The sequence below is a fragment of the Ceratotherium simum genome, chromosome 23, assembly GCF_057802395.1.
Source record: "Ceratotherium simum simum isolate JZ-2026a chromosome 23, ASM5780239v1, whole genome shotgun sequence".
In the NCBI taxonomy this organism is placed as follows: Eukaryota; Metazoa; Chordata; class Mammalia; order Perissodactyla; family Rhinocerotidae; genus Ceratotherium; species Ceratotherium simum.
Window position 1 is genome coordinate 4,398,172 of NC_141922.1, and position 22,731 is coordinate 4,420,902.

Sequence of the window (22,731 nt, forward strand, 5' to 3'; positions counted from 1 at the left end):
ATAATGGATTGATTCTGGTCCTCCACAGGTCATCATTTAGTTTTTTTTAAAAAAGTATTACTATGATCACGTGGATTAAATATGGATTTAAATATGGATCAAATATTTAAATTGGATCCATTAAATATGGATTTAAACATATTTGAAGAGTATCAATCAGTTGCAATTACTCTCGTTTTTTGTGTTCCAATTGTCCCATCATTAGCCAGTGAGGACTTCCTCAAGCAGGTTGCAGGGATGACATGACTCTACGTAGTCTTTGTTAGTTTTCCTGCTGTCTGGTTATAACAGAATGTTTCCAGGCTCATCTTGTAGGTTTCCTGCCACTGGCGTGGCATTATCCATTTCTTGAGAAGCTCTGGTTTCTTTTAGTGGAGAGTGGTATTTCAAGACCACGGTCTGGTCTTTAGGGATTCTCACTGTACTATGTTGGTCATTGTTTCTAAGTCTCTTTAGTAACTCTTTAGTAACTCTTTAAGTTACTTATACACATGTATAATTCTGTATTTTCTTTTTGTTCAAGAGAAAATACATTGAATTTACACTGATATTTCAATTCAAGTTCAAGAATATAGATTTTAAAATATTATTTTTATCTTTTTTATATTGTGTGTGTGTGTCTCCTTCTCTATACTAGAAATCCTGGTTCTCAAGGACACAGGAGCTGACAGAAATAGAACATCACTTAATTACTCATTTACTTTATCCTACAATATACACGCAACAGTCTCATAATAATAATAATTCTACTACCATCAGCTTAATTAATAAGAAAATTAATTTTGTACCTGCTTTTCCCATTCTTTTCCTATTTTTTAAATCAATCTTTATCTACATTACCCGGGCCTATAGCCACTATATATTTTACTTTCTTTTTAACCCTCATTTATCCTTAGTTCTACAGATTTAGTGCTCACCACCAGTACTCATGTCAATTGTTAGTCTAGTAATTTTGATTGTTTAAAACCTATCACCTAAGTGATTACTAAGGATATCTTGTCGGAACAATATTTTTTGAGTTCTTGCATGTTGTTTTAACACTTTGTGTTCTTTACACTTTAAAGTCCGTTTCAGTGAATATAAAATATTTGGTTCACATTTTCTTTTCTTGAGTGTATTAAATATGTTGCTCCATTTTTTTTCTGTCTTAAAGTGTTACTATCAATATCAGGTGATAATTTGATTTTCTTTCCCTTTCAGTTAACTTGCTGTTTTGTTTAGATGCCCAAAGAACTTTTTTCCTAACTTCCAGTATTTTTACTAAAATAAATTATTGTATTAGTTGATATTTTTAGGTTTGTGGTGTGCTCTTTCAGTATTTTATTTCAAATCTTTTTTTTTAATTTCAGGAAGTTTTCTTGAATTGCAGATTTTAGTATTTCTCTTCCTTTGATTTGCTTTTCTTCTTTAGGTACTTCAATTATCTGTATGTTGGATCTTCTATAATCTTCAATATTTGTCATTTTCTTTTGAGTTCATTTTTCTTTTCTTTTTTTTTTTTCTTCCAGTACTTTATTTTATTTTTTTAAATTTTTGTTTATTGCGGTAACATTGGTTTATAACATTGTATAAATTTCAGGTATACATCATTATACTTCTATTTCTGCATAGATTACATCATGTTCACCACCCAAATACTAATTACAACCCATCACCACACACATGTACCGAATTATCCCTTTCGCCCTCCTCCCTTCCCGCTGCCCCTCTGGTAACCACCAATCCAATCTCTGTCTCTATGTGTTTGTTTGTTGTTGTTATTATTTACTACTTAATGGGGGAAATCATACGGTATTTGACCTTCTCCCTCTGACTTATTTCACTTTGCATAATACCCTCAATGTCCATCCATGTTGTCACAAATGGCTGGATTTCATCATTTCTTATGGCTGAGTAGTATTCCATTGTGTATATATACCACATCTTCTTTATCCATTCTTCCCTTGATGGGCACTTAGGTTGCTTCCAAGTCTTGGCTATTGTGAATAACGCTGCAATGAACACAGGGGTGCATGTATCTTTATGCATTGGTGTTTTCAAGTTCTTTGGATAAATACCCAGCAGTGGAATAGCTGGATCATATGGTAGTTCTATCCCTAATTTTTTGAGGAATCTCCATACTGTTTTCCATAGTGGCTGCACCAGTTTGCACTCAAACCAGCAGTGTATGAGAGCCCCCTTCGCTTCACATCCTCTCCAACACATGTTGTTTCCTGTCTTGTTAATTATAGCCATTCTGACGGGCGTGAGGTGATATCTCATTGTAGTTTTGATTTGCATTTCCCTGATAGTTAATGATTTTGAACATCTTTTCATGTGTCTGTTGGCCATCTGTATATCTTCTTTGGAGAAATGTCTGTTCAGGTCTTTTGCCCATTTTTTAATTGGGTTGTTAGTTTTTTTGTTGTTGAGATGCATGAGTTCTTTATATATTTTGGAGATTAACCCCTTATCTGATGTATGGTCTGCAAATATCTTCTCCCAATTGTTAGGTTGTCTTTTCGTTTTGTTGATGGTTTCCTTTGCTGTGCAGAAGCTTTTTAGTTTGATGTAGTCCCATTTGTTTATTTTTTCTGTTGTTTCCCTTGCCCGGTCAGACATGGTACTTCAAAATATGTTGCTAAGACCCATGTCAAAGAGCGTACTTCCTATGTTTTCTTCTAGAAGTTTCATAGTTTCAGGTCTTACATTCAAGTCTTTAATCCATTTTGAGTTAATTTTTGTGTATGGTGTAAGGTAAGGGTCTACTTTCATTTTTTTTCATGTGGCTATCCAATTTTCCCAACATTTTTTGAAGAGACTTTCTTTCCTCCATTGTGTGTTCTTGGCTCCTTTGTCGAAGATTAGCTGTCCATAGATGTGTGGGTTTATTTCTGGGCTTTCGATTCTATTCCATTGATCTGTGTGTCTGTTTTTGTGCCAGTACCATGCTGTTTTGGTTACTATAGCTTTGTAGTATATTTTGAAATCAGGGAGTGTGATACCTCCAGCTTTGTTCTTTTTTCTCAGGATTTCTTTAGCTATTCGGGGTCTTTCGTTGTTCCATATAAATTTTAGGATTCTTTGTTCTATTTTTGTGAAAAATGTTGTTGGAACTTTGATAGGGATTGCATTGAATCTATAGATTGCTTTAGGAAGTATGGACATCTTAACTATGTTAATTCTTCCAATCCAAGAGCACGGAATATCTTTCCATTTCTTTATGTCTTATTCAATTTCTTTCAGCAATGTTTTATATTTTTTGGTGTACGGATCTTTCACCTCTTTGGTTAAGTTTATTCCTAGGTATTTTATTCTTTTTGTTGCAATTGTAAATGGGATTGTATTCTTAATTTCTCTTTCTGCTACTTCGTTGTTAGTGTGTAGAAATGCAACTGATTGTTGTATGTTGATTTTGTATCCTGCAACTTTACCGTATTCGTTTGTTACTTCTAAAAGTTTTTTGGTGGATTCTTCAGGGTTTTCTATATATAAAATCATGTCATCTGCAAATTTTGAGAGTTTCACTTCTTCGTTTCCAATTTGGATCCCTTTTATTTCTTTCTCTTGCCTGATTGCTCTGGCTAGGACTTCCAGTACTATGTTAAATAGGAGTGGTGACAGTGGGCATCCTTGTCTGGTTCCTGTTCTTAGAGGGATAGCTTTCAGTCTTTCACCATTGAGGATGATATTAGCTGTGGGTTTGTCATATATGGCCTTTATTATGTTGAGGTACTTTCCTTCTATACCCATTTTATTCAGAGTTTTTATCATAAATGGATGCTGTATCTTGTCAAAGGCTTTCTCTGCATCCATTGAGATGATCATGTGATTTTTATTCTTCATTTTATTAATGTGGTGTATTATGTTGATTGATTTGTGACGGTTGAACCATCCCTGCATACCTGGAATAAATCCCACTTGATCATGGAGTATAATCTTTTTAACGTATTGTTGTATGCGATTTGCTGGTATTTTGTTGAGGATTTTTGCATCCATGTTCACCAGTGATATTGGCCTGTAATTTTCTTTTTTTTATGTTGTCCTTGTCTGGTTTTGGTATCAGGGTAATGTCGGCTTCGTAGAATGAGTTAGGGAGCTTCCCCCCCTCCTCAATTTTTTGGAAGAGTTTGAGAAGGATAGGTATTAAGTCTTCTTTGAATGTTTGGTAGAATTCACCAGGGAAGCCGTCTGGTCCTGGACTTTTATTTTTGGGGAGGTTTTTGATTACTGTTTTGATCTCCTTACTGGTGATTGGCCTATTCAAATTCTCTATTTCTTCTTGATCCAGTTTTGGAAGGTTGTCTGATTCTAAGAATTTATCCATTTCTTCCAGATTGTCGAATTGGTTGGCATATAGCTTTTCATAGTATTCTCTTACAATTTTTTGTATGTCTGAGGTGTCTGTTGTAATTTCTCCTCTTTCATTTCTGATTTTACTTATTTGTGCCTTCTCTCTTTTTTTCTTGGTGAGTCTAGCTAAAGATTTGTCAATTTTGTTGATCTTTTCAAAGAACCAGCTCTTGGCTTTATTAATTTTTTATATTGTTTTTTAGTCTCTATTTTACTTATTTCTGCTCTGATTTTTATTATTTCCCTTCTTCTACTGATTTTGGGCTTTGTTTGTTCTTCTTTTTCCAGTTCCTTTAGGTGCATTGTTAGATTGTTTATTTGAGATTTTTCTTGTTTGTTGAGATAGGCCTGTATTGCTAGAAACTTCCCTCTTAGAACTGCTTTTGCTGTATCCCATAAATTCTGGCCTGTTGTATTTTCATTTTCATTTGTCTCCAGGTATTTTTTGATTTCTTCTTTGATTTCTTTGTTGACCCAATCGTTGTTCAGTAGAATTTTGTTTAATCTCCACGTATTTGTGGCTTTTCTGATTTTCTTCCTATAGTTGATTTCTAGTTTCATACCGTTGTGGTCAGAAAAGATGCTTGGTATTATTTCAATCTTCTTAAATTTATGGAGACTTGTTTTGTGGCCTAATATGTGATCAGTCCTGGAGAATGTTCCATGTGCATTTGAAAAGAACGTGTATTCTTCAGTTTTTGGATGGAATGCTCTGTATATATCTACTAGGTCCATCTGTTCAAGTGTGTCATTTAAGGCCAATGTTTCCTTATTGATCTTCTGTTTGGATGATCTGTCCGTTGGTGTAAGTGGAGTGTTAAAGTCCCCTACTATTATTGTGTTACTGTCTATTTCTCTTTTTATGTCTGTTAATAATTGCTTTATATATTTAGGTACACCTACATTGGGTGTGTAGATATTTACAAGTGTTATATCGTCTTGTTGGATTGTTCCCTTGATCATTATGTAATGCCCTTCTTAGTCTCTTTTTACAGTTTTTGTTTTAAAGTCTATTTTGTCTGATATGAGTATTGCTACCCCAGCTTTCTTTTCATTGCCATTTGCGTGGAGTATCTTTTTCCATCCCTTCACTCTCAGTTTGTGAGTGTCTTTAGGTCTGAAATGTGTCTCTTGTATGCAGCATGTATATGGGTCTTGTTTTATCCAGTCAGCCACCCTATGCCTTTTAACTGGAGCATTTAGTCCATTGACCTTTAAAGTAGCTATTGATAAGTATGTACTTACTGCCGTTTTTTAACTTTTTTTTTCCTCAGTGTTTTAGTAGTCCTTCTCTGTTCCTTTCTCCTTCTGTACAGAATTGATGGTCTCTTCAGTTTGACCTCTGTCTGAAAGCTCTACTCTTTAACTCCCCTCCTCCCTCATCTTATGTTTTTGATATCATATCTAACCTCTTTTTTGTGCATTTGTATCCATTACCCTCTTATCATGGAAATAGATAATTTTTCCTATTTGTGATCTTCTTTTTTCCCCTTAAATCAGTCCCTTTAACATTTCTTGTAGCACTGGTTTCTTGTTGACAAACTCCTTTAATTTTTGCTTGTCTGGGAAATTTTTGATCTCTCCTTCCATTTTGAATGATAATCTTGCTGGGTAGAGTATTCTTGGCTGTAAATTTTTTCCTTTTAGCACTTTAAATATATTGTGCCACTCTCTTCTAGCCTGTAAGGTTTCTGCTGACTTCTGCTTCTGCTGAGAAGTCAGCTGATAGCCTTATGGGGTTTCCTTTGTATGTAACTTGTCTTTCTCTTGTGGCTTTTAGGATTCTCTCTTTATCTTTAATTCCTGGACATTTTGATTATGATGTGTCTTGGTGTGGGCCTCTTTGGGTTTATCTTGTTTGGGGCTCTCTGTGATTCCTGTACCTGGATGTCTGTTTCCTTCCTTAGGTTAGGGAAGTTTTCATCTGTTATTTCTTGAAATAGATTCTCTGCCCCTTTGTCTCGCTCTTCTCCTTCCGGGACACTTATAACACAGATATTAGTGTGCTTGATGTTGTCCCAGAGGTCCCTTAGACTGTCCTCACTCTTTTTAATTCTTTTCTCTTTTACCTGTTCAGCTTGGGTAATTTCTTCTAGTCTTTTGTCCAGCTCGCAGATCCGTTCTTCTGTATCCTCTACTCTGCTTTTGAGTCCCTCTAGTGAATTTTTCATTTCCAGTATTGTATTCTTCATTTCTGATTGGTTCTTTTTTATATCTTCCATTTCTTTGTTGACATTCTCACTCAGTTCATCTGTTCTTCTCCCCAGATCAGTGAGCATCCTTAACACTCTTTGTTTGAACTCTCTGTCAGGTAGGTTGTTCATTTCTGTTTCATTTAGTTCCTTTTATGGGGTTTTGTCCTGTTGCCTTACTTAGAATGTATTCCTTTGCCTCCTTGTTTTGCCTCTTTCCCTGTGCTTGTGTCTACGTATTAGGTAGGTCAGCTACGTCTCCTGCTCTTGGATAGGTGACCTTATATAAGTGATGCCTTAGGAGGCCTACAGTGTGCTTCCCTCAGTTCTCAATGTTCCAGGGGTGACCCCTATGTGGGCTACATGTGTCCTTCTGTTGTGGCGTGTTTGCTCTCCCTGTAGGCACCCAGGGAGGCTGAGTTATGCTCCTGGCCTGCTGTTGTAATGCTCAGCTGCTTGTAGTTGTTGTGGGCCCTTCAGTCTCTTTATCAGGTCTGGGGAGCCCCAGCACAGTTGGCTGCAAGATCTAATACCACATTTGTGTTGCAGTATTTCTTTTAAGTGAGTAGGCCCCCAGCGTGGCAGGTTGTTGGGCTCAGGGGCTTACAAGTGCTATAAGCCTCCAGCCTTTAGGTCTCTTGTCAGCTCTCTGAGGATTGCAGCTGGGTGGGGCTGGCCTCAGGCATGGGAGCACCCAGTTGTTTCAGGCTTTGGAAGGTGGGGCAAACCCCCTATGAGGGTCTTTGAGAAGCACAAGTCTTCTGCAGCTGACAAGCCCTGCCACCCATAGGTCCACACACACAGTCAACACAGTCCTGCCCCATGTGTGCACCCTGACCTCCTGAAGTGGACCCAGACTCTCCAGGGCAGGAGCCCCACACACTCCACCACTGCCCCACACTCTACACCTGCTCCTTGTGCACCCCCTGCCCCACGGAAGTGGGCTGTTGCCAGGCTGCAGAGAATCCAGTCACCAATCTATGCAGGCCCACAAGTTGCCTGAGGGCTTGTTGTTGTGTGGGGCCAGTCTCTAGGGTGGGCTGCCTGCCCTGGCTGAGCTGGATTAAATTGGTGCTCTAGTGGCTGGGGCAGACCCTGGGCTAGCAGGCCCCAGGGAAAACTCCAATGGCGTCTGTGTCAGCACACCCACACCAGGCCACAACAATGGCCGCCGCCAATGTCCCAGTCCCTGGAGAGGTCTCACCTCTCACTGCAATGCACTCAGAGCCTATCAGGTGAGTCTCTTTTCACCAAAGCACTGTACACCTTTCTTTCTAGTAATTTTCGGTTGCTTACTGAAATGGGTGTGTTTGCACGTGGGCCCTTTAAGAGCTGGTTTTAATGTCTTTGTGAACCAGCTTTTCTAGGGGTACTCCCCAGTGTTTTAATAGCAGGCAAAGTCAGATATTATGCCACTTGTCTCGATTGTGCTGGGTCCACAAAATGCCCCCAGTGGGGGCGTTCCCCGACTCAGGGCCCTGCTCCTCCAGGGAGGGCTGCGGACCTGTGGGCTGCTCCTGGGCGGCCGTGAGGCACTGCAGCTCGTTTTTTCTCTCCAGAAGGGAGTCTCTGCCTCTTCCACCTCAATTAGGATTGTCCTTTGTTGCAGGAGTTCCTCTCATCCAGTTTTCAGTTCTGTCTCAGGGGTAATTTTTCCACGAGTAGTTGTAAATTGGCTGTGTCCGCGGGAGGAGGTGAGTTCAGAGTCTGCCTATGCCGCCATCTTGACTTCCTCTTCCAGTACTTTCTTCTTTTCTTTTTGATGAAAAATTTTCTCCTTTTTCTCATAAGGCATAATCAGTTGTTTGTTTGCTCTTATGTTCTTGGTTTAGTATTCATTTCTTAAATTTTTTTAATAAAAAAAAAATATATTTTTTTGTGAGGAAGATCAGCCCTGAGCTCACATCCATGCTAATCCTCCTCTTTTTGCTGAGGAAGACCGGCTCTGAGCTAAAATCTGTTGCCAATCCTACTCCCCTTTTTTTCCCCCCAAAGCCCCAGTAGATAGTTGTATGTGATAGTTGCACATCCTTCTAGTTGCTGTATGTGGGACGCGGCCTCAGCATGGTCAGAGAAGCGGTGCGTTGCTGAGCGCCCGGGACCCGAACCCGGGCCGCCAGTAGTGGAGCGCGTGCACTTAACTGCTAAGCCACAGGGCCAGCCCCAAAAATATTTTATTTGAAACAATTTTAGATTTACTGAAGAGCTGCAGAAAGTACAAAGAGTTCATGTATGCCCTTCCTCCAGGTTTTCCAACTGTTACCATCTTAAATAATTAACTGTGGTACTTTTATAAAATGGGTTTTAATTTGTCACCTCCTTTGAGGTTTTCTAATTCTGATTTATGGTTTTCTTTTATCTTTCTTGTATCATTGTCTTAATGTCTTAGCTTGTTTTGAAATAGAACGTTTCAGTTTTGGTCATTCCCCTGAATGAGTCTTTCTGGCGTGTTTTCATTGTGTGTAGAAATTTTATTCTGGTCTGCATTCTTCTTCTTTTTTATCTTCTGATAACCTAGCATGGGGCTTGAAGTTGGTATGGGTTTGACACTTTTCTCTCACTTGTTTTTGTATAAAATTAGTTTTGTGGAGTTGTGGGAAGAAGCATGGTCACGGTGACTTTTCTGACAGCTTGCCGTTGTTGTGGTGTGGTAACTAAGAATACAACGGCGTGCTGTCTGAGGTTTCCTGGCTCCTTTTTTCCCTCCTGTATTTATTTGAATCTTGTCCTGCCTTCGTCTCTAATTTCTCCATCTTAATTTTGGTTACATTCATGGCAGTCTCTCCTCAGCCTGGACCCTTGTCCTGGAAGACAACCAGGGTGTGTCACTTTCAAGAACTTCCAAGGCTAGCCGTCCCCACCTCCCTCAGTCTTCCTTGTGGACCCCTTGCTTCCATCTGCTTTTGGAGTGGACAAGATTGCTTCTGGATCAAGCTGTTTCCCCAGTTGGCTTGCTACACTTTCCATTGAACACTTGCTGGCAATTTCGGGTTCTTCCTTGGCATTTTTCCAGGTGCCCCACCACTTCTTCCTTTCTTTTGCAGAAGCCCTGACACTACAGAGGTCTTGGGGCTATTGGGGGTTTGTACTCACCTGCTTGTAAATTGGGGGTGATGATATGTTGGTCCCTGGTTTGGTGGTAACTGGGTTTTGGTGTTGCTGTCTGCTGCTCTGTCCACTTTATGTTGGGATTCTGAGGGATTCAAAAACCATGCTATTGCTACCATCTAGAATTGTATTTTGAGTTTGCCTTTTTTCTACTTAAGGAAAGTCATTTAAAAATTAACTTATCATGGTTATATTCCTAACAAATGTCTCTTCAAAATTGGCAGGCATCTCCATCTAATTTAGAAATGGCTCCATTTTATAATTGGGTCAGTTTCTTTTGAGGTGCAAAAGATACTTATCTACACTGTTGTCAGCAGTTTTTTTTTGGTCTGAAAAGACAAAGCTGGTGCATCTTTCTTCAAACTCACGCAGCAATTGTGCTGTGCAAAGAGATCTTGAGTAAAACACGGTGTCATGGGAGGGGCATGATCTGATTTATGTTTCCATAGGCCAACTCCAACTGCTATGGGGAAAGTAGATGGTAAAGGAACCATGGTGACATGGGAGAGCAGCCAGGAGGCCTCTTCATTAGTCCTGGAGGGAGGTGACAGTGACTCAGGTGGCCATGAAAGCCATTTCTGGATATACTCTGAAAGCTAACAGGATTTCCTGTTGGATTGATTGGGGTGTAAGACAAAGAGACGACTTAAGGGTGAGTCCTGGATTAGACTGGTAGGTAATGTCACCAGGGAGGAAAAAGATCAGATGGCAGTAGTGAGTGCTCTACAGAGGTTTAAATAGGGTCCTGTGACAGAGGGCAGTGGCTTTGTCAAATTGGGTGAGGAGGTGGCTTTTAGGCTAAGTTAAAGCAACACGAAGGAGCTAGCCACCCCAACAGAAGGGGAAGTGATCCAGGCTGAGGGAGCGTCTCACACAAAGGCCTGAAGGTAAAGGTGGGCTTGGCGTCAAGTGCTCCTTCCAGTTACTGTTTTTGAATAAAACCCCCTACATTAAAAAAAAATCCAGCTAACTTCTTATCTACGATCTTTATTCTTACCTTTTAGATGGAATCAGTGTGAGCGGCTTTCCACTGTGCAGTCCCTTTCGACAGGTTGTTAGGCCTCGAGTGGAGAGCAAACCCGTGAACCCACCTGAGGGCAGCAAACCTGGGGACTCGAGCCACGTGAAGGTGAGTCAGTCCTGCACACGTGCAGTCTGCCAGGTGGCTTGGCACTCTTGGTTTCTGCCAAGCCTTTTCGGAGGCAAACTTTTGAGTATTTTTCAGAAAGGAAAGGAAGCGTTGTTTGATAATACAATTGCGTTTGTGGAAAGCTGGTTTCTCAGTATTTTTCATTCCATGGAATGTTCTGGAAAGCAGTGGCAAGCTTGACTGCATTGTGTTTTGGTGTTGCTAACTCTTGTTTCCTTGAAGTATTGGGAATTTGTGGATTGAATCAAGGAAGGCAGTGATTAAAGTGGAATATTTCCTGCCTTTTTCCCTATTCATTTGAAAAACTTATTTATTGCATAATTATTTTCAGTTTAGCTATTTATCCCATAAACTTTTCCTCAATCCTTTGGTACCTCCTTCCACTCGTTGGTTTATAAGCACTAAGGAAGCCACAATGAATATACAGTAACGAGTGACTATCAGTGCAAAGTTGAGGTCCCCTGGGACTTCAGTGTGAGCAGAGAGAGTTGTCTCCAAGGAGCTCAAGGAGAGTGTGAACTAGAGCTCTCAGGTTTGGGGTCATCAGCATTTGGGAAAGCTCCGCTTGTCTCAGCCTGCCCAGGGAGAGTGTGTAGAGTGAGGAGACTAAACGTCTAACAGCTGTGACTGGGATGTAGGCGGCAAGGTTGCCAAAATGACTTTTCACGTAAGCATGTGTTCAGGCCCAGCCTTTTGGGGTACTGCTTACAACCTTGATGCCAAAACTTAAGAGGGCATTGACTGATTAGGCCCATCAGAAGAGCCTGGCCAAGCTGGTTGTGAGTCAGTGGTACCGTGAATTTTGGGGAATTGGGGCTGATCTGATGAAAATAAGATGAGGGATGGAGGAACATGGACGCTGTCTGAAGTGTGGTCACGGCCAGAGGGAATACGCTGATTTTGGTGGATAGAGGTCATACTGAAGTTATGAGGAGCTATGTTTTAGTGGAGAGTCTTCTCCATTTAGGGCCCCGCAGTAAAGAGAGAGGTTGTTGGTGTAGCTGGGAGCTCTCCATCACAGGGTGTATTCACACAGAAGCTGGATGGCTGTGTGTTAGGGCTCTTTGTGTTAGCCAAGGGGACTGGGATGTGGGAAGATGCTTCCCACTTGAGGGTGTGAAGGCACAGAGGCATGAAACAGTGTGACACAAGCATGGAACTACAAAGCTTTTGATTCTGTTGGGGGTAGTTTTCTGGTAGGAAGTGATGGAGGAGAAGCTGGAGAAGTGACTTCCTCACAGGGCCCTCAGGTGTCACCTCACCTGCAGCCTCCTGGTAACCAACACCAGACGGTTATTGTATTTCTCCTTTAGGTTCAGGCCTCTCAGCATCGTTACGTTTGCCTCTGCAGTTCAGCTCCTCCACTGTGCGGCCTCCTCCCACAGGATCAACTCTTAGAGTTTGGGGTAAAATTTCAAATCAGGAGATCATCGTTCATACTTGGTTGGGTAATGGTGGCTCTGGCATGAATTTTGTTTTCTTCAATTGGGAGTTGCAAGGCTGAATGCGTTGTTGTTGTTTTTTTTGAGATGATTATAAATGTATGTAGATTTAGGTGAATGTTTGTAAACGTAATTATTTAAATGTAGTTACCTTTTACTGAGTAGGTCCTGTGTGTCAGGCACGTGTACATAAATTGTCCTTTTAAATTGTCACGACAACTTTTTGTGTAGGAACCATAGCTCTGAGAGGTGGTGACAGTCTCCAGTCTGTGTCTGCTGCACTGTGACATCTTCTTTCCCTCCACCACTCTCCTGAGTTTTTCTTGTGAACAGAGTCCCAAAGCCTCTTGATTCTGCATTCAAGGCCCTTTATGATTCACCCCACTTGCCTTTGCGCTTTATAGGTTCTCTCTGTCTCAGTATTCCCATTTACCTGTCAGCCACACTGGAACTTGTGCCGCTTTCCTCAGATGGCCTGGGGCCCCTTCTCCTCTAGTTTCTTATCAAGAAAACTGGAAGGAGAAGAGCTAACATTTATGGAATGTGCTCTGCAGGCCAGGAACTGCGCCAAGTGCCTTACGTTCATAAGTTTCCTCAATCTCTGCAAATGTCCCATGATGGAAGTTGAGGGAAGTTACGTGACTTTCCCAAGTTCACAGAGTTAGCGGGTGGTGGATTAAGAGTGTGAATCCACATTCCTTCTACTAGTCTTATGCTGGGATTGGACCTTGAGTAGGATAAGATCCCACATGTGGAGTCTGAGGAGGGCATTCTAGATGAGAGACACTGCACCGTCCAAGTTGGGGGTGTGTGGGGGCATTTGTGGGCAAGAGAGAAGAATTTCAGTTTGCCTGAGGTCTGTGGTGGTGGAGGTGGTGGTAGATTCAAAACTGTGAAATTACGCACCTTTTCCCGGCTGTCAAGATCTGTGCTCTGCGGCTCAGTGGAACGTCGGAGGAGCGACGCGGGAGTTGTGTAAGTGAACGGCTCATGGTGCTGTTGTGTGTGGGCATCCATTGCTGGGGCCTGCTGGCACTGCTGAACTTGCTGCAGAGTCCTTCTCCCCGAAGCAGGAATGATGTGATTTAATTGGAAACGTGCTAAACCTGTAAAATTATCACTGAGGAATGGTGTAGTCATGGAAACAAGTAATTCAGTGAAACCGGCTTCTAGGGTGCCCCTCAAGAAGTGGGAAAAGATAACATGTGTTTCTTCAAGCTTCCCAGAAAGACTCCTTCCCCCGTTCAGCTATCACCAGTCCTGCCTGCACCAGTTCTGCCTGTCCATGTTCATGACTGGTCTTTGTGCCTACCTTGTGAAGAATCTTCTAGGACTGACAATAGAGATTGTTGAAGTGGATGCATATTAGAAATGATATTCCTGTAAGCCGGGCTCTGCAGTATGGCCTCTCTGACCCTCAATTTCCCCATCTGTAAAATAGAATAATTATGCTTCCTTCTTAGGGTTGTAGGGAGGCTTAAATAATAGAAGAACCTGCCAGGGAAAAGAAATAAAGCTGGATCAAATCAAGAAATAATAACGAACTGGGGCTTCATTCTTGTATATTAAGAGATAAATGAGACTTGGTAAATGAGTCTAGTCAGTAGCTGTCCCACTGGTTGTTAACAGCAGCCCCGGCATAGGTGGGGTAACAGGGTCACCAGCCTGGTGTCCTCTTTGTTCAGTTACTTAGCACTGCTTAGCCTTGCTTTCCCTGATGATAGTGAGCCTAGTACCTACCTTCTGAGTTAGACACTCTGTGTACACAATGTGGCAGCGTGACCGGAATGTGGCACGGGCTCCAGTGAGAGCCCTCCCGACAGGTGCCAAAGCTCGAGGACGACCTGTCCCCAGCTGGGGCTGCAGAAATGCCTGGAGAACGAAAGAGGGGTTCTCATCTGAGTTGGCCTGTGCTGAGTGTTTCACTCGAGCTCCCCACAGCTTTGCCAATGGAATCATTCAGCTTACAGCCTCCAGGGCTGGACTCCACAGAAAATATGGGAGCTGGCTGAGCCCTGGAGCGTAAAGCACTTCGAGATGCTGGAACAACTGCTGACAGTCAGAGAGCCAAATCCAACGTAGACCACTGCAGCCATTTATCATAGTGTACACTCTGGCTGCTAAATATATTCCAGTTTCTCCTCCCTCTACAATATTGCTCTGTAAACACTTCGCACCTGCTTATAGCCTGCTGAAAAGCGATTTGGAAATCCTAACAAAACCAGAGTTTGCCAGGAGGTGGGAGAGCCAGGCCTGCCTTTGGGCTCTGTGCACATTTGGTTTTGGGAAGCTTGTTGGTACATGCCTCCCCTTGTCAACATCTTGTCTTTAAAGATATCATAGAATAGGCGTAATAGCCACAGCCATAACAGTAGCAGCTTTGTTCCTGGGCACCTCCCGTGGGAGCCAGGTATTGTGATGGCTGCTTCTTGCACGAGCTAGGATTTGAACCTAGAATCTAGGTGCTCATGCACCTGCACATCCTGTGGTGTCTCGTTGCTGCTCTTAAACCCTACACAATCCATCCAGTGTCCCAATAACTCATTTAAAATGCCCGAGCCTTGGTTTCCTCATCTGCAAATTGGGTAGAAAAATCCTTTCTCGCACAAGTTTGTCAGTGAAGACCCATTGAAATAATACTTGTGCAGGTGTTTTTTTAAAAACAATACACAAGTTGGGGAGGAGGAACAAAAATGGGAGTTGCCAGGATGGACGAGTTGAAGGGTACACTGAAGCCTTCTCCAGGCCTTTCTCCACTGGTTAGAGAGCTCTGGTTAGAGAGCAGGCGGGGGCCAGACCTCGTCTCATCCCGGTGCATCAGACGCCCACGGTGACAGAGCCCACCCAGCCTGGACCCTGCCTGCCTGCCCCTCTCCACATGTGCCACACGGCGGCCTGCATTCTAAAATTAGAAAGTATTTTGAAGTGAATGAAAATGAAAGCACAATATGTCAATTGTGGGATGCCGCTAGAAGATTACTTCTGGAGAAATTTATAGTACTTAATGCCTATGTTGGAATAGAAGAATGATCTCAAATCAATAGACCTCAGCTTCAACTTTAGGAAAGTAGAAAAAAATGCAGAAATTAAACCTAAAATAAGTAGAAAAGGAAATAATAAATATCAGAGCAGAAATCAATGAAATCAGAAACAGAAACTCCAATATAGACAAGGAAAACAAAAGCTTGTTCCTTGAGAAATTAATGAAGTTTACCAACTTCTAGCCAGATTGATCAGAGAGAAAAGACACAAATTACGAATATTAGGAATGGAAGAGGTGGTATCACTACAGATGCTACAGATATTAAAAGAGTAACAAAGGTATATTATGAACAACTGTATGACAATAAATCTGAAAACTGAGATAAAAGGGAGAAATTCCTTGAAAGACACAAAATATCAAAGCTTACTCATAGAAAGAAATAGATAATCTGAATAACCCTGTATCCATTAAGGAAATAGAATTTTTTGTTAAAACACTTCCATAGAGAAAATTCTAGGCCTGGCTGGTTTCACTCTGGCGTCTTACCAAGCGTTAAGGAAGGAATAATATGAATTTTATGTAAACTCTTCTTTCAAGAAACTTGAAAAAGAATGAATACTCTATACTCCTAACTCATTCTATGAGGTCAGCATTACCCTGATACCAAAACCAGACAAAGAGATTATGACAACAACAACAACAACAACAAAGACCCCTGAACATAGATGGAAAAATTTTAAGCAACATTGTAGCATATCCTATTTAACAGTATGTAAAATGTTGACCGATTGGGGTTTATCTGTGGAAGGCAAGGTTGGTTCAACGTTAGAAAACCAACAAATGTAATTCTCTATATTAACAAACTAAAAAAAGGAAAACTACATAAGCATCTCAATGGTTGTAGAAAAAGCATCTGACAAAGTACACTATTTCCAATAAAAACTCTCAGCAAACTAGAAATAGGAGGAACTTCCTACAAAACCCCTACAGCTCTCATTGTACTTAATGGTAGAAAACTGACTGTGCTTTCCCCAAGGGCTGACACACCAGGCTACTTACCCCGACTCCACAGTGCGTGCCGTCTCACACTGCTCTTCCCTTGTGGGGCTGTTGCCTTCGATTGGAAGTTCTGTCTGAGTTCCTTTGATTCCTGGTGTGTTCCCCATTCCTCCTTCAGGACCAAGCGCTGGTGTTACCTTGTCTGCCAAGCCTTCGCAGGTGGCACAAGCAGAACAAGGCACTCCTTCCCATGTCCCCACCCGCTTTCCATTCCCACCTCTGTTGTCATTCTGTACAACATTCTGTACAGTAAAGTAAGTTTCTTCTCACTCAGAGTAAAGTCTACCTTTAACAACATTTGGGTGGTATCTTACGTCATCAAATATTTTATATTACTTTAACCTTTACAATAAAGAGCTGTGGGATGTTCATAAACTTCTTATGGACTTGATGGACTGAATGGAAGAGTCTGCTAAGAAAACTTATGAGCAAATGTATTCAAGTTAAACAGCCTATGTTATGTAACAAATAGCATATTTTCTTAATGAAGCCGTGTTACAAATGAAAAATGGTTCCATGAGCTTTTGGGGCCTCAGGGCAGCAGAATTAAGGTTCTCATCAGCTGGGAAAAAATGTATTAGATCATTTGTTCATTGATCGTTTGCACACTCAAGGATGGCAAGCAATTGAGCATGAAAAGGCTGGAGAGAGGTGCTGGCCAGAGAGGCTTAGAATGTGACACCAGGGAGATTTAGCACTTTAAACAGTATTTACAGATACACCTCTCATGACTACAACCTCATATTATTCAAGTGGAAATTACTGAGCAGCTCAGAAAGGTTAAATAATATGCCCAAGGTCAAGCAGTTACTAAGTAGAAGTTAAAATTCAAGCCCAGATATACCTGAATCCAAAGCTTGTGCTATTTCTAAGTTTCCAAACTTATTATGGGATACAAAACATTTTCTATTGATTGAAGCCATATTTATAGAGCAGTGAGTATAAGCCCTTCGCCTACTTGACCCTCAGTTTTCAATCTGTAAAATGCAGATAATAAGACTTTCTCTTGGGCTATTATAAGAAGTAAAGTGTCTGCTATTAGCCCTGGTAGATAAGAAAAGCTTACAAAATGGCAAATCCAATTCAGTTCCAAATTATTTCTAATCTGTCCCAGTAATAGTTACAGAGACAGGGAGTTTCTTTTTACAAAGTTTAAGCATAAAAGCTTCAAAGGAATCCTTTAATCTGCTCAACAATTTCAAAACTTAATAAGAAATTGAGCAGTAAGAGATGTGGAAAGAGTCTACTGCATGTGGAATTCTAAAACAAATGTTAAGGAGAGACGCCAGAGGAATGTTCCTTGAGGTTCTATGACACTTTTGGGGCTTTTGCCTTCAGGGCTGCTGCCCTGAGGCCCCAAAAGCTGATAATCATTATTCATCTAACCCCCCTGTAACATTTCATCCAATTCTTTCATTCAAAAAATATCTAGTGGGTAACTATTACATGCCCAGTTCTGGATGGTGGGGGCTATAGCAGTGACGAGATGAGGTCCTGGAACTTACCTTCTGGCAGAAGAGACAAACAGTAAACAGACAAATGGCAGGTTGTGAGAAGCCCTGTGCGGGAAAGTAGAGGAAGAAATAGGATGGGAACTACTTGATATGTTGGGAGAACCATCAGCACAGGCCTTTCTGCAGAGATACCATAGAAGTCTGTCGGAGATGCACACACACGGTCTCAGTGACGGTTTACTGTCCTGAAGTCAGGACGCTATTTGGAATATCGATAGCAACTGCCAAAATATTTCATTATTAGATCTGTCATTTTTTTCCCCCAGTAGATTATGAGTTAATCAAAGCTAAGGATGATACCTTAGTAATCTTTGCATTTTCAGCACCCGATACAGGGGCTGATACATAATAGGCTCTCAGTAAATGTCAAATGAATGAACAAGAAAGAAAATGAAATGGCTTTTAAAGAATTGCTGTGCGCTGTCAGTTCCCTTTGCTATTAATCATGTGCTGTGTTGGATCATACCAATCAATACATTAAGGCAGTGGTTCGTAAATGTTAGCGTGCCTCTGAACCACTAGGGGGCTTGTTAAACCACAGAGTGCTGGACCCCATCCTCAGAGCTTCTAATTCAGCTGGTCTGGGTGGGGCCTGAGACTGTGCATTTCCAACAAGTTCCCAGGTGATGCTGCTGGTGTGGGGACCACACTTCGAGGACCACTGCCTTAAGGTATGAAAGTTTTTCAATTTGTTTTGCATCTTTTATTGTCTGTAGGACTAGACTGTAAGTATCCTTAAGAACAGTTCTGGACCTTTCTGATGTTCCTCATAACCTATGAGGTAATTCATGGGTTGGCACATGGTAAACGCTCTCTACGAAGCTTAGTTTGAGGTACCCCAGTGACTGATTTATAGCACCTGGATTCCTGAGAAGGAATTGTCATAAATATTTGTGATAAAATCTTTACATAGACATATAATTAAATTTAGGCACTAAAATACTTATTTTGGGGAAAGTCAAGAAACACCTGTCTAGGAAATAGATAGATCTGCCAGCCTTGCTCCAGTCCAGGGCATCTCCACAGGTCGAGATGGATGGTGGCATAGATCGGGAGTCTCAGAAGTCCTCAAGTCTTTGAGTGCCCGACTGTGTCGCTGAGAGAGCCTGGCAGTTCCCCTAAAAGATCTGTGGATTCCCAGGCACCTTCTCAGTGCCAGGCGGGGCTTGTGAACTATCATCTTGAAACCAGCTTCTGCCGCTGCACTTCGAGTTCATGGCATGAGTGCTCTGAAGACAGTGGGGGAAAAACAGACAGTAGATGAAAATGTGTACTTTCGTTGCATTCTTGCCAAACAGGAAAATTGAGTTAGAGCAGCTGTTCAGAATGACTGACAGAAAGCAAATATGTTTGCTTTGGGTAAGGAAATGGAAATTTCAGACCATGAAATTTGGGGTCCAAGAGTCATTTCACAAAATGTGCTGTCATACACTTTTAGATGATTTCGTTAGTCTCTAAAAAATCCAAAGCAGTTTAAATAGCGACCACATTAAACAAAAGAATTCTGCCTGCTACCCCAACCTGGAAATATCTCCACTATTGAAATAGGCAAAACAGGGGAGAAAAAAAGTTATTTGGCATCGACAACCTTGGAATGAACCTCAGCTTTTTACCAGCTTTGTCACAGTGGATAAGGTTACTTCAATCCTTCTGTGAAATGGAGATAATCCTTAGTCTATCAGAAGGAGTTCTTAGAGTGGAGCAGGTTACGCAGAAGCCAGGAGCTGGGCCAGGCTCCCTCGTTCCCTCACTGCTTTGCACTTTCCTATGTTATCTTGTCATAACTTGATGGAGTCATTGGCGGTTTACTGGCCTGTCACCCCACTAGACTGCAAGCTCCGCAAAGGCAGAAGGCACTCATCTTTCCTTCCCCATGCTCAGTGGAATATCCACCACATGCTGGGTGCCCAGTAAGTGACAGTTAGACTAAAAGAATCTAGAAGGCTTGTGAAGGAGGTGGGCGGAAGGAGGAGGAGCCGGCTCAGTAATAGAGAATGGAGAAAAGGCCTTGCAAGCTGAGGGGCCAGCCTAAGCCAAAGCAAGCAGGAATGAGCTGCTTTTGCATATTTGGAGCAGGTCCTCTCAAGTATGGCAACAGAAGGTGAGCTAAGAGAAGATGAGATGTGACCACATGGTGAAGAATCCTGAATGCCACTTTAAAGATCCAGACTATGTAATGTGGGCCGTGGGAGCCACCTTGAGACTGTAAGGGAGCAATATCACTGTGACCCACCCCTAACCTGATATTTCTGGCCTTGTAAACCAAAACTTGAGTATCCTGGATTTTCTTCCTTGCTCTGCCAAGGAAGTCAGGATACAGAGAATTATCTGATGTCCATCTCAGAATAGGCATAAGACATCCTATGACAAGGAAAATCATTGCTTTATAAATAACAGCCCCTGAAGAAAATTTTAAGACAAGAAAGGGAAGCAAGAAAGAAAATGTAAGACTAGATACACAAAGAGTTATTAGATGCTGTAGAAAAGACTTTGCCTGACTTTAAAAGCAGTTCCATAACTTAGAGGATAATTATTTTACCTTTCTGAATCTTCTAGTCTTATTTTGCCGAGAATTTTTTAAAATTCTGATTTAAATCCTGATTTAAAATCTGATTTAAAATCCTGATTTAAAATCAGGAATGGAAATTAGGTTTTTTCAAATGCTTTTTATGTGTCATTTGAGATGATTGTATGGTTTTTCTTTTTTATTTTGTTAATATAGTGACTTATACTGATGGGTTTTAAAGTGTTAAACAAACCTTGCATTCCTCGGATAAACCTCACTTGGTCTTGCTGTAGACTAAAAACATATGAGATACTTAAAAACAAATCTGACAAAAGATGAGATGGGTCTGTGCACTGACATAATCAATAGGGAAGATGATGAGAGTCTGCAATAAGACAGGAAGTGGGGGCCGTGGAGAAGAGTGGGGGCCATGGAGAAGAGTGGCTGCATTTCAGAGGCTTCTCCTGGGTAACAGCAATGCTACTGGGTGACATGAATCAGTGTTGAGATGGGAGGTGAAATCACAAGACTGGCTGCAAGGTTTGGGTAGAGGGTGGCTCCTCACCCGAGATGGATTACGTAGGACAAAGGAGGAGCAGGATCCACGGGTTCTGATTATGTTGTCCAGACTTGCCAGAACTGCCCGTGAGGGTGGGAGTTACCCAGACTCTATCAGGGCTTCTGCGTGGGGATTCCTTTTACTTATCTGTATTCTTATCAATCTGTTTGAGTTGTTCTCTCTGATTTTTATTTTTTTAATTTTTTATTATTTTTGTGAGGAAGATCGGCCCTGAGCTAACATCTGCCAATCCTCCTCTTTTTGCTGAAAAAGACTGGCCCTGGGCTAACATCCATGCCTGTCTTCCTCTACTTTATATGGGATGCCGCCACAGCATGGCTTGCCAAGTGGTGTGTCTGTGTGCGCCCGGGATCCGAACCGGCGAACCCCGGGCTGCCGCAGCGGAGTGCACGCACTTAACTGCTTGCGCCACCAGGCCGGCCCCTCTCTCTGATTTTTAACTTATTACCTGTGTCACCTTGGGCAAGTTACTTAACCTCTCTGTGCCTATGTCTTCTCATCTATAAAATGGAAATAACAATAGTACCACCCTCATAGGATTGCTGTGAGATAAATGAATTGCTGTGGGTCATTGAGAACAGCACCTAGTATGTAGGAAGTGCTCAGTATTATTCTTGTTACTCTGAAATTCAATGGCAACTCTGGTCATACACACAAAACCTCATGCACTTGCCCCCCTCACTTCTGTCAGTAATTCCATTTTCGTTTTAAAACTCACAGAGGGAGCATTCCATTCTTACTCTGGTAGATGACTCTTGGCGTCCAGAGCCCTAGATGGGAGAGTGCTACAGAAGTGTTGCATCTAATACCAATGGCTAGTCTCTCTAAGCCACGCAGCTAAGAACACTGATTTTCATCTCACTGGAAGTTAGCTTAAAAGTGAAAATATAACTGAAATTTGGAATTTATCGTGGAAACAATACAATACAGAACATAAGAACTGAGACATATGAGTGTTTTGGCGTGCTCTGAGAGCAGTCACAAACCAGCTCTGACATTTCCAAGCTCCCAGAAGAGCAATGGAGAGAGGTACCCTCTTTGAACCCCGTTCAAATTGCCTTTTCCCCTGGGGAGCTGTTAGCAGCTAAGGTTGTGGTAATTTGTGATGCAGAAGGAGAAAATTAATCCAGCCAGCCTAGATGCTTCACATGAAACGTACTCTACGTCTTGCCAACAACCTGCAATCTTGAGATGTCTCCATTTGGAATGGGGACACTGAGGCTCACAGCAGAAGCTTTGTAACAGTTAATACAGCTAATAATGGCATCTTCGTGGTCCAAACCCAGGCTTGTCTGAGTCCAAAGTCTTTCCCACAGTATTGGAACCTCCCGCGTTCTTCCCTCGGTGCCATCTCCGCTCCGCTGTAGCTCTGGTAGTGTTGTGTTACGGTAGTTGTATATATTCTGTCCCTCCCACTGGACACAGAACACTGATGTAGACACTATTTTATCTGTACCTGCGTTGCTGCTGTCCTAGGGTAATGCGTGCCTTCTCCATGCCAGCCTATCATCTCTTCCCATCGCTGGCTGCTGTCCTTTCTCGCATTCTTCCCTTTTGATAAGCTCTTGAGTGGGAGTCAAATGCAATGTGTAAAAATGTCACCAGCATCAAAATGACTCAAAGTATGACTGTATTTTCACATTAAATATCAAGACCTGTCATTTGACAAAATCTATAAATGACGATGAGGTACAGTGTTTGAAATTAGAACTGTTTGGGGAACCAGATATTCTGCAACAGTATACACAGTAGGCATTGAACAAGTGAATGATTTCTGGAAGAGTGGAAAATAAAATTTGTCAAGTATCAATTGAGTGTTAAGAAAAAAACTCAATGGAGGCATCCTTAGAAGAATCCAGGAGCGG

The 22,731-nt window shown here is 41.7% G+C and overlaps 1 protein-coding gene across 5 annotated transcripts in view; it reads left to right on the forward strand.

Moving 5' to 3' along the window:
- TRAPPC9 (trafficking protein particle complex subunit 9) overlaps nucleotides 1-22,731 on the forward strand; it is a 645,618-nt gene that overhangs the window by 206,922 nt on the left and 415,965 nt on the right. For all 5 annotated transcript variants that reach the window (XM_087447411.1, XM_014788024.2, XM_087447413.1 and 2 more), the window contains one exon: nucleotides 10,637-10,761. In XM_087447411.1, coding sequence (XP_087303537.1) covers nucleotides 10,637-10,761 — 125 coding nt within the window. The remainder of the gene's footprint in view (nucleotides 1-10,636; nucleotides 10,762-22,731) is intronic.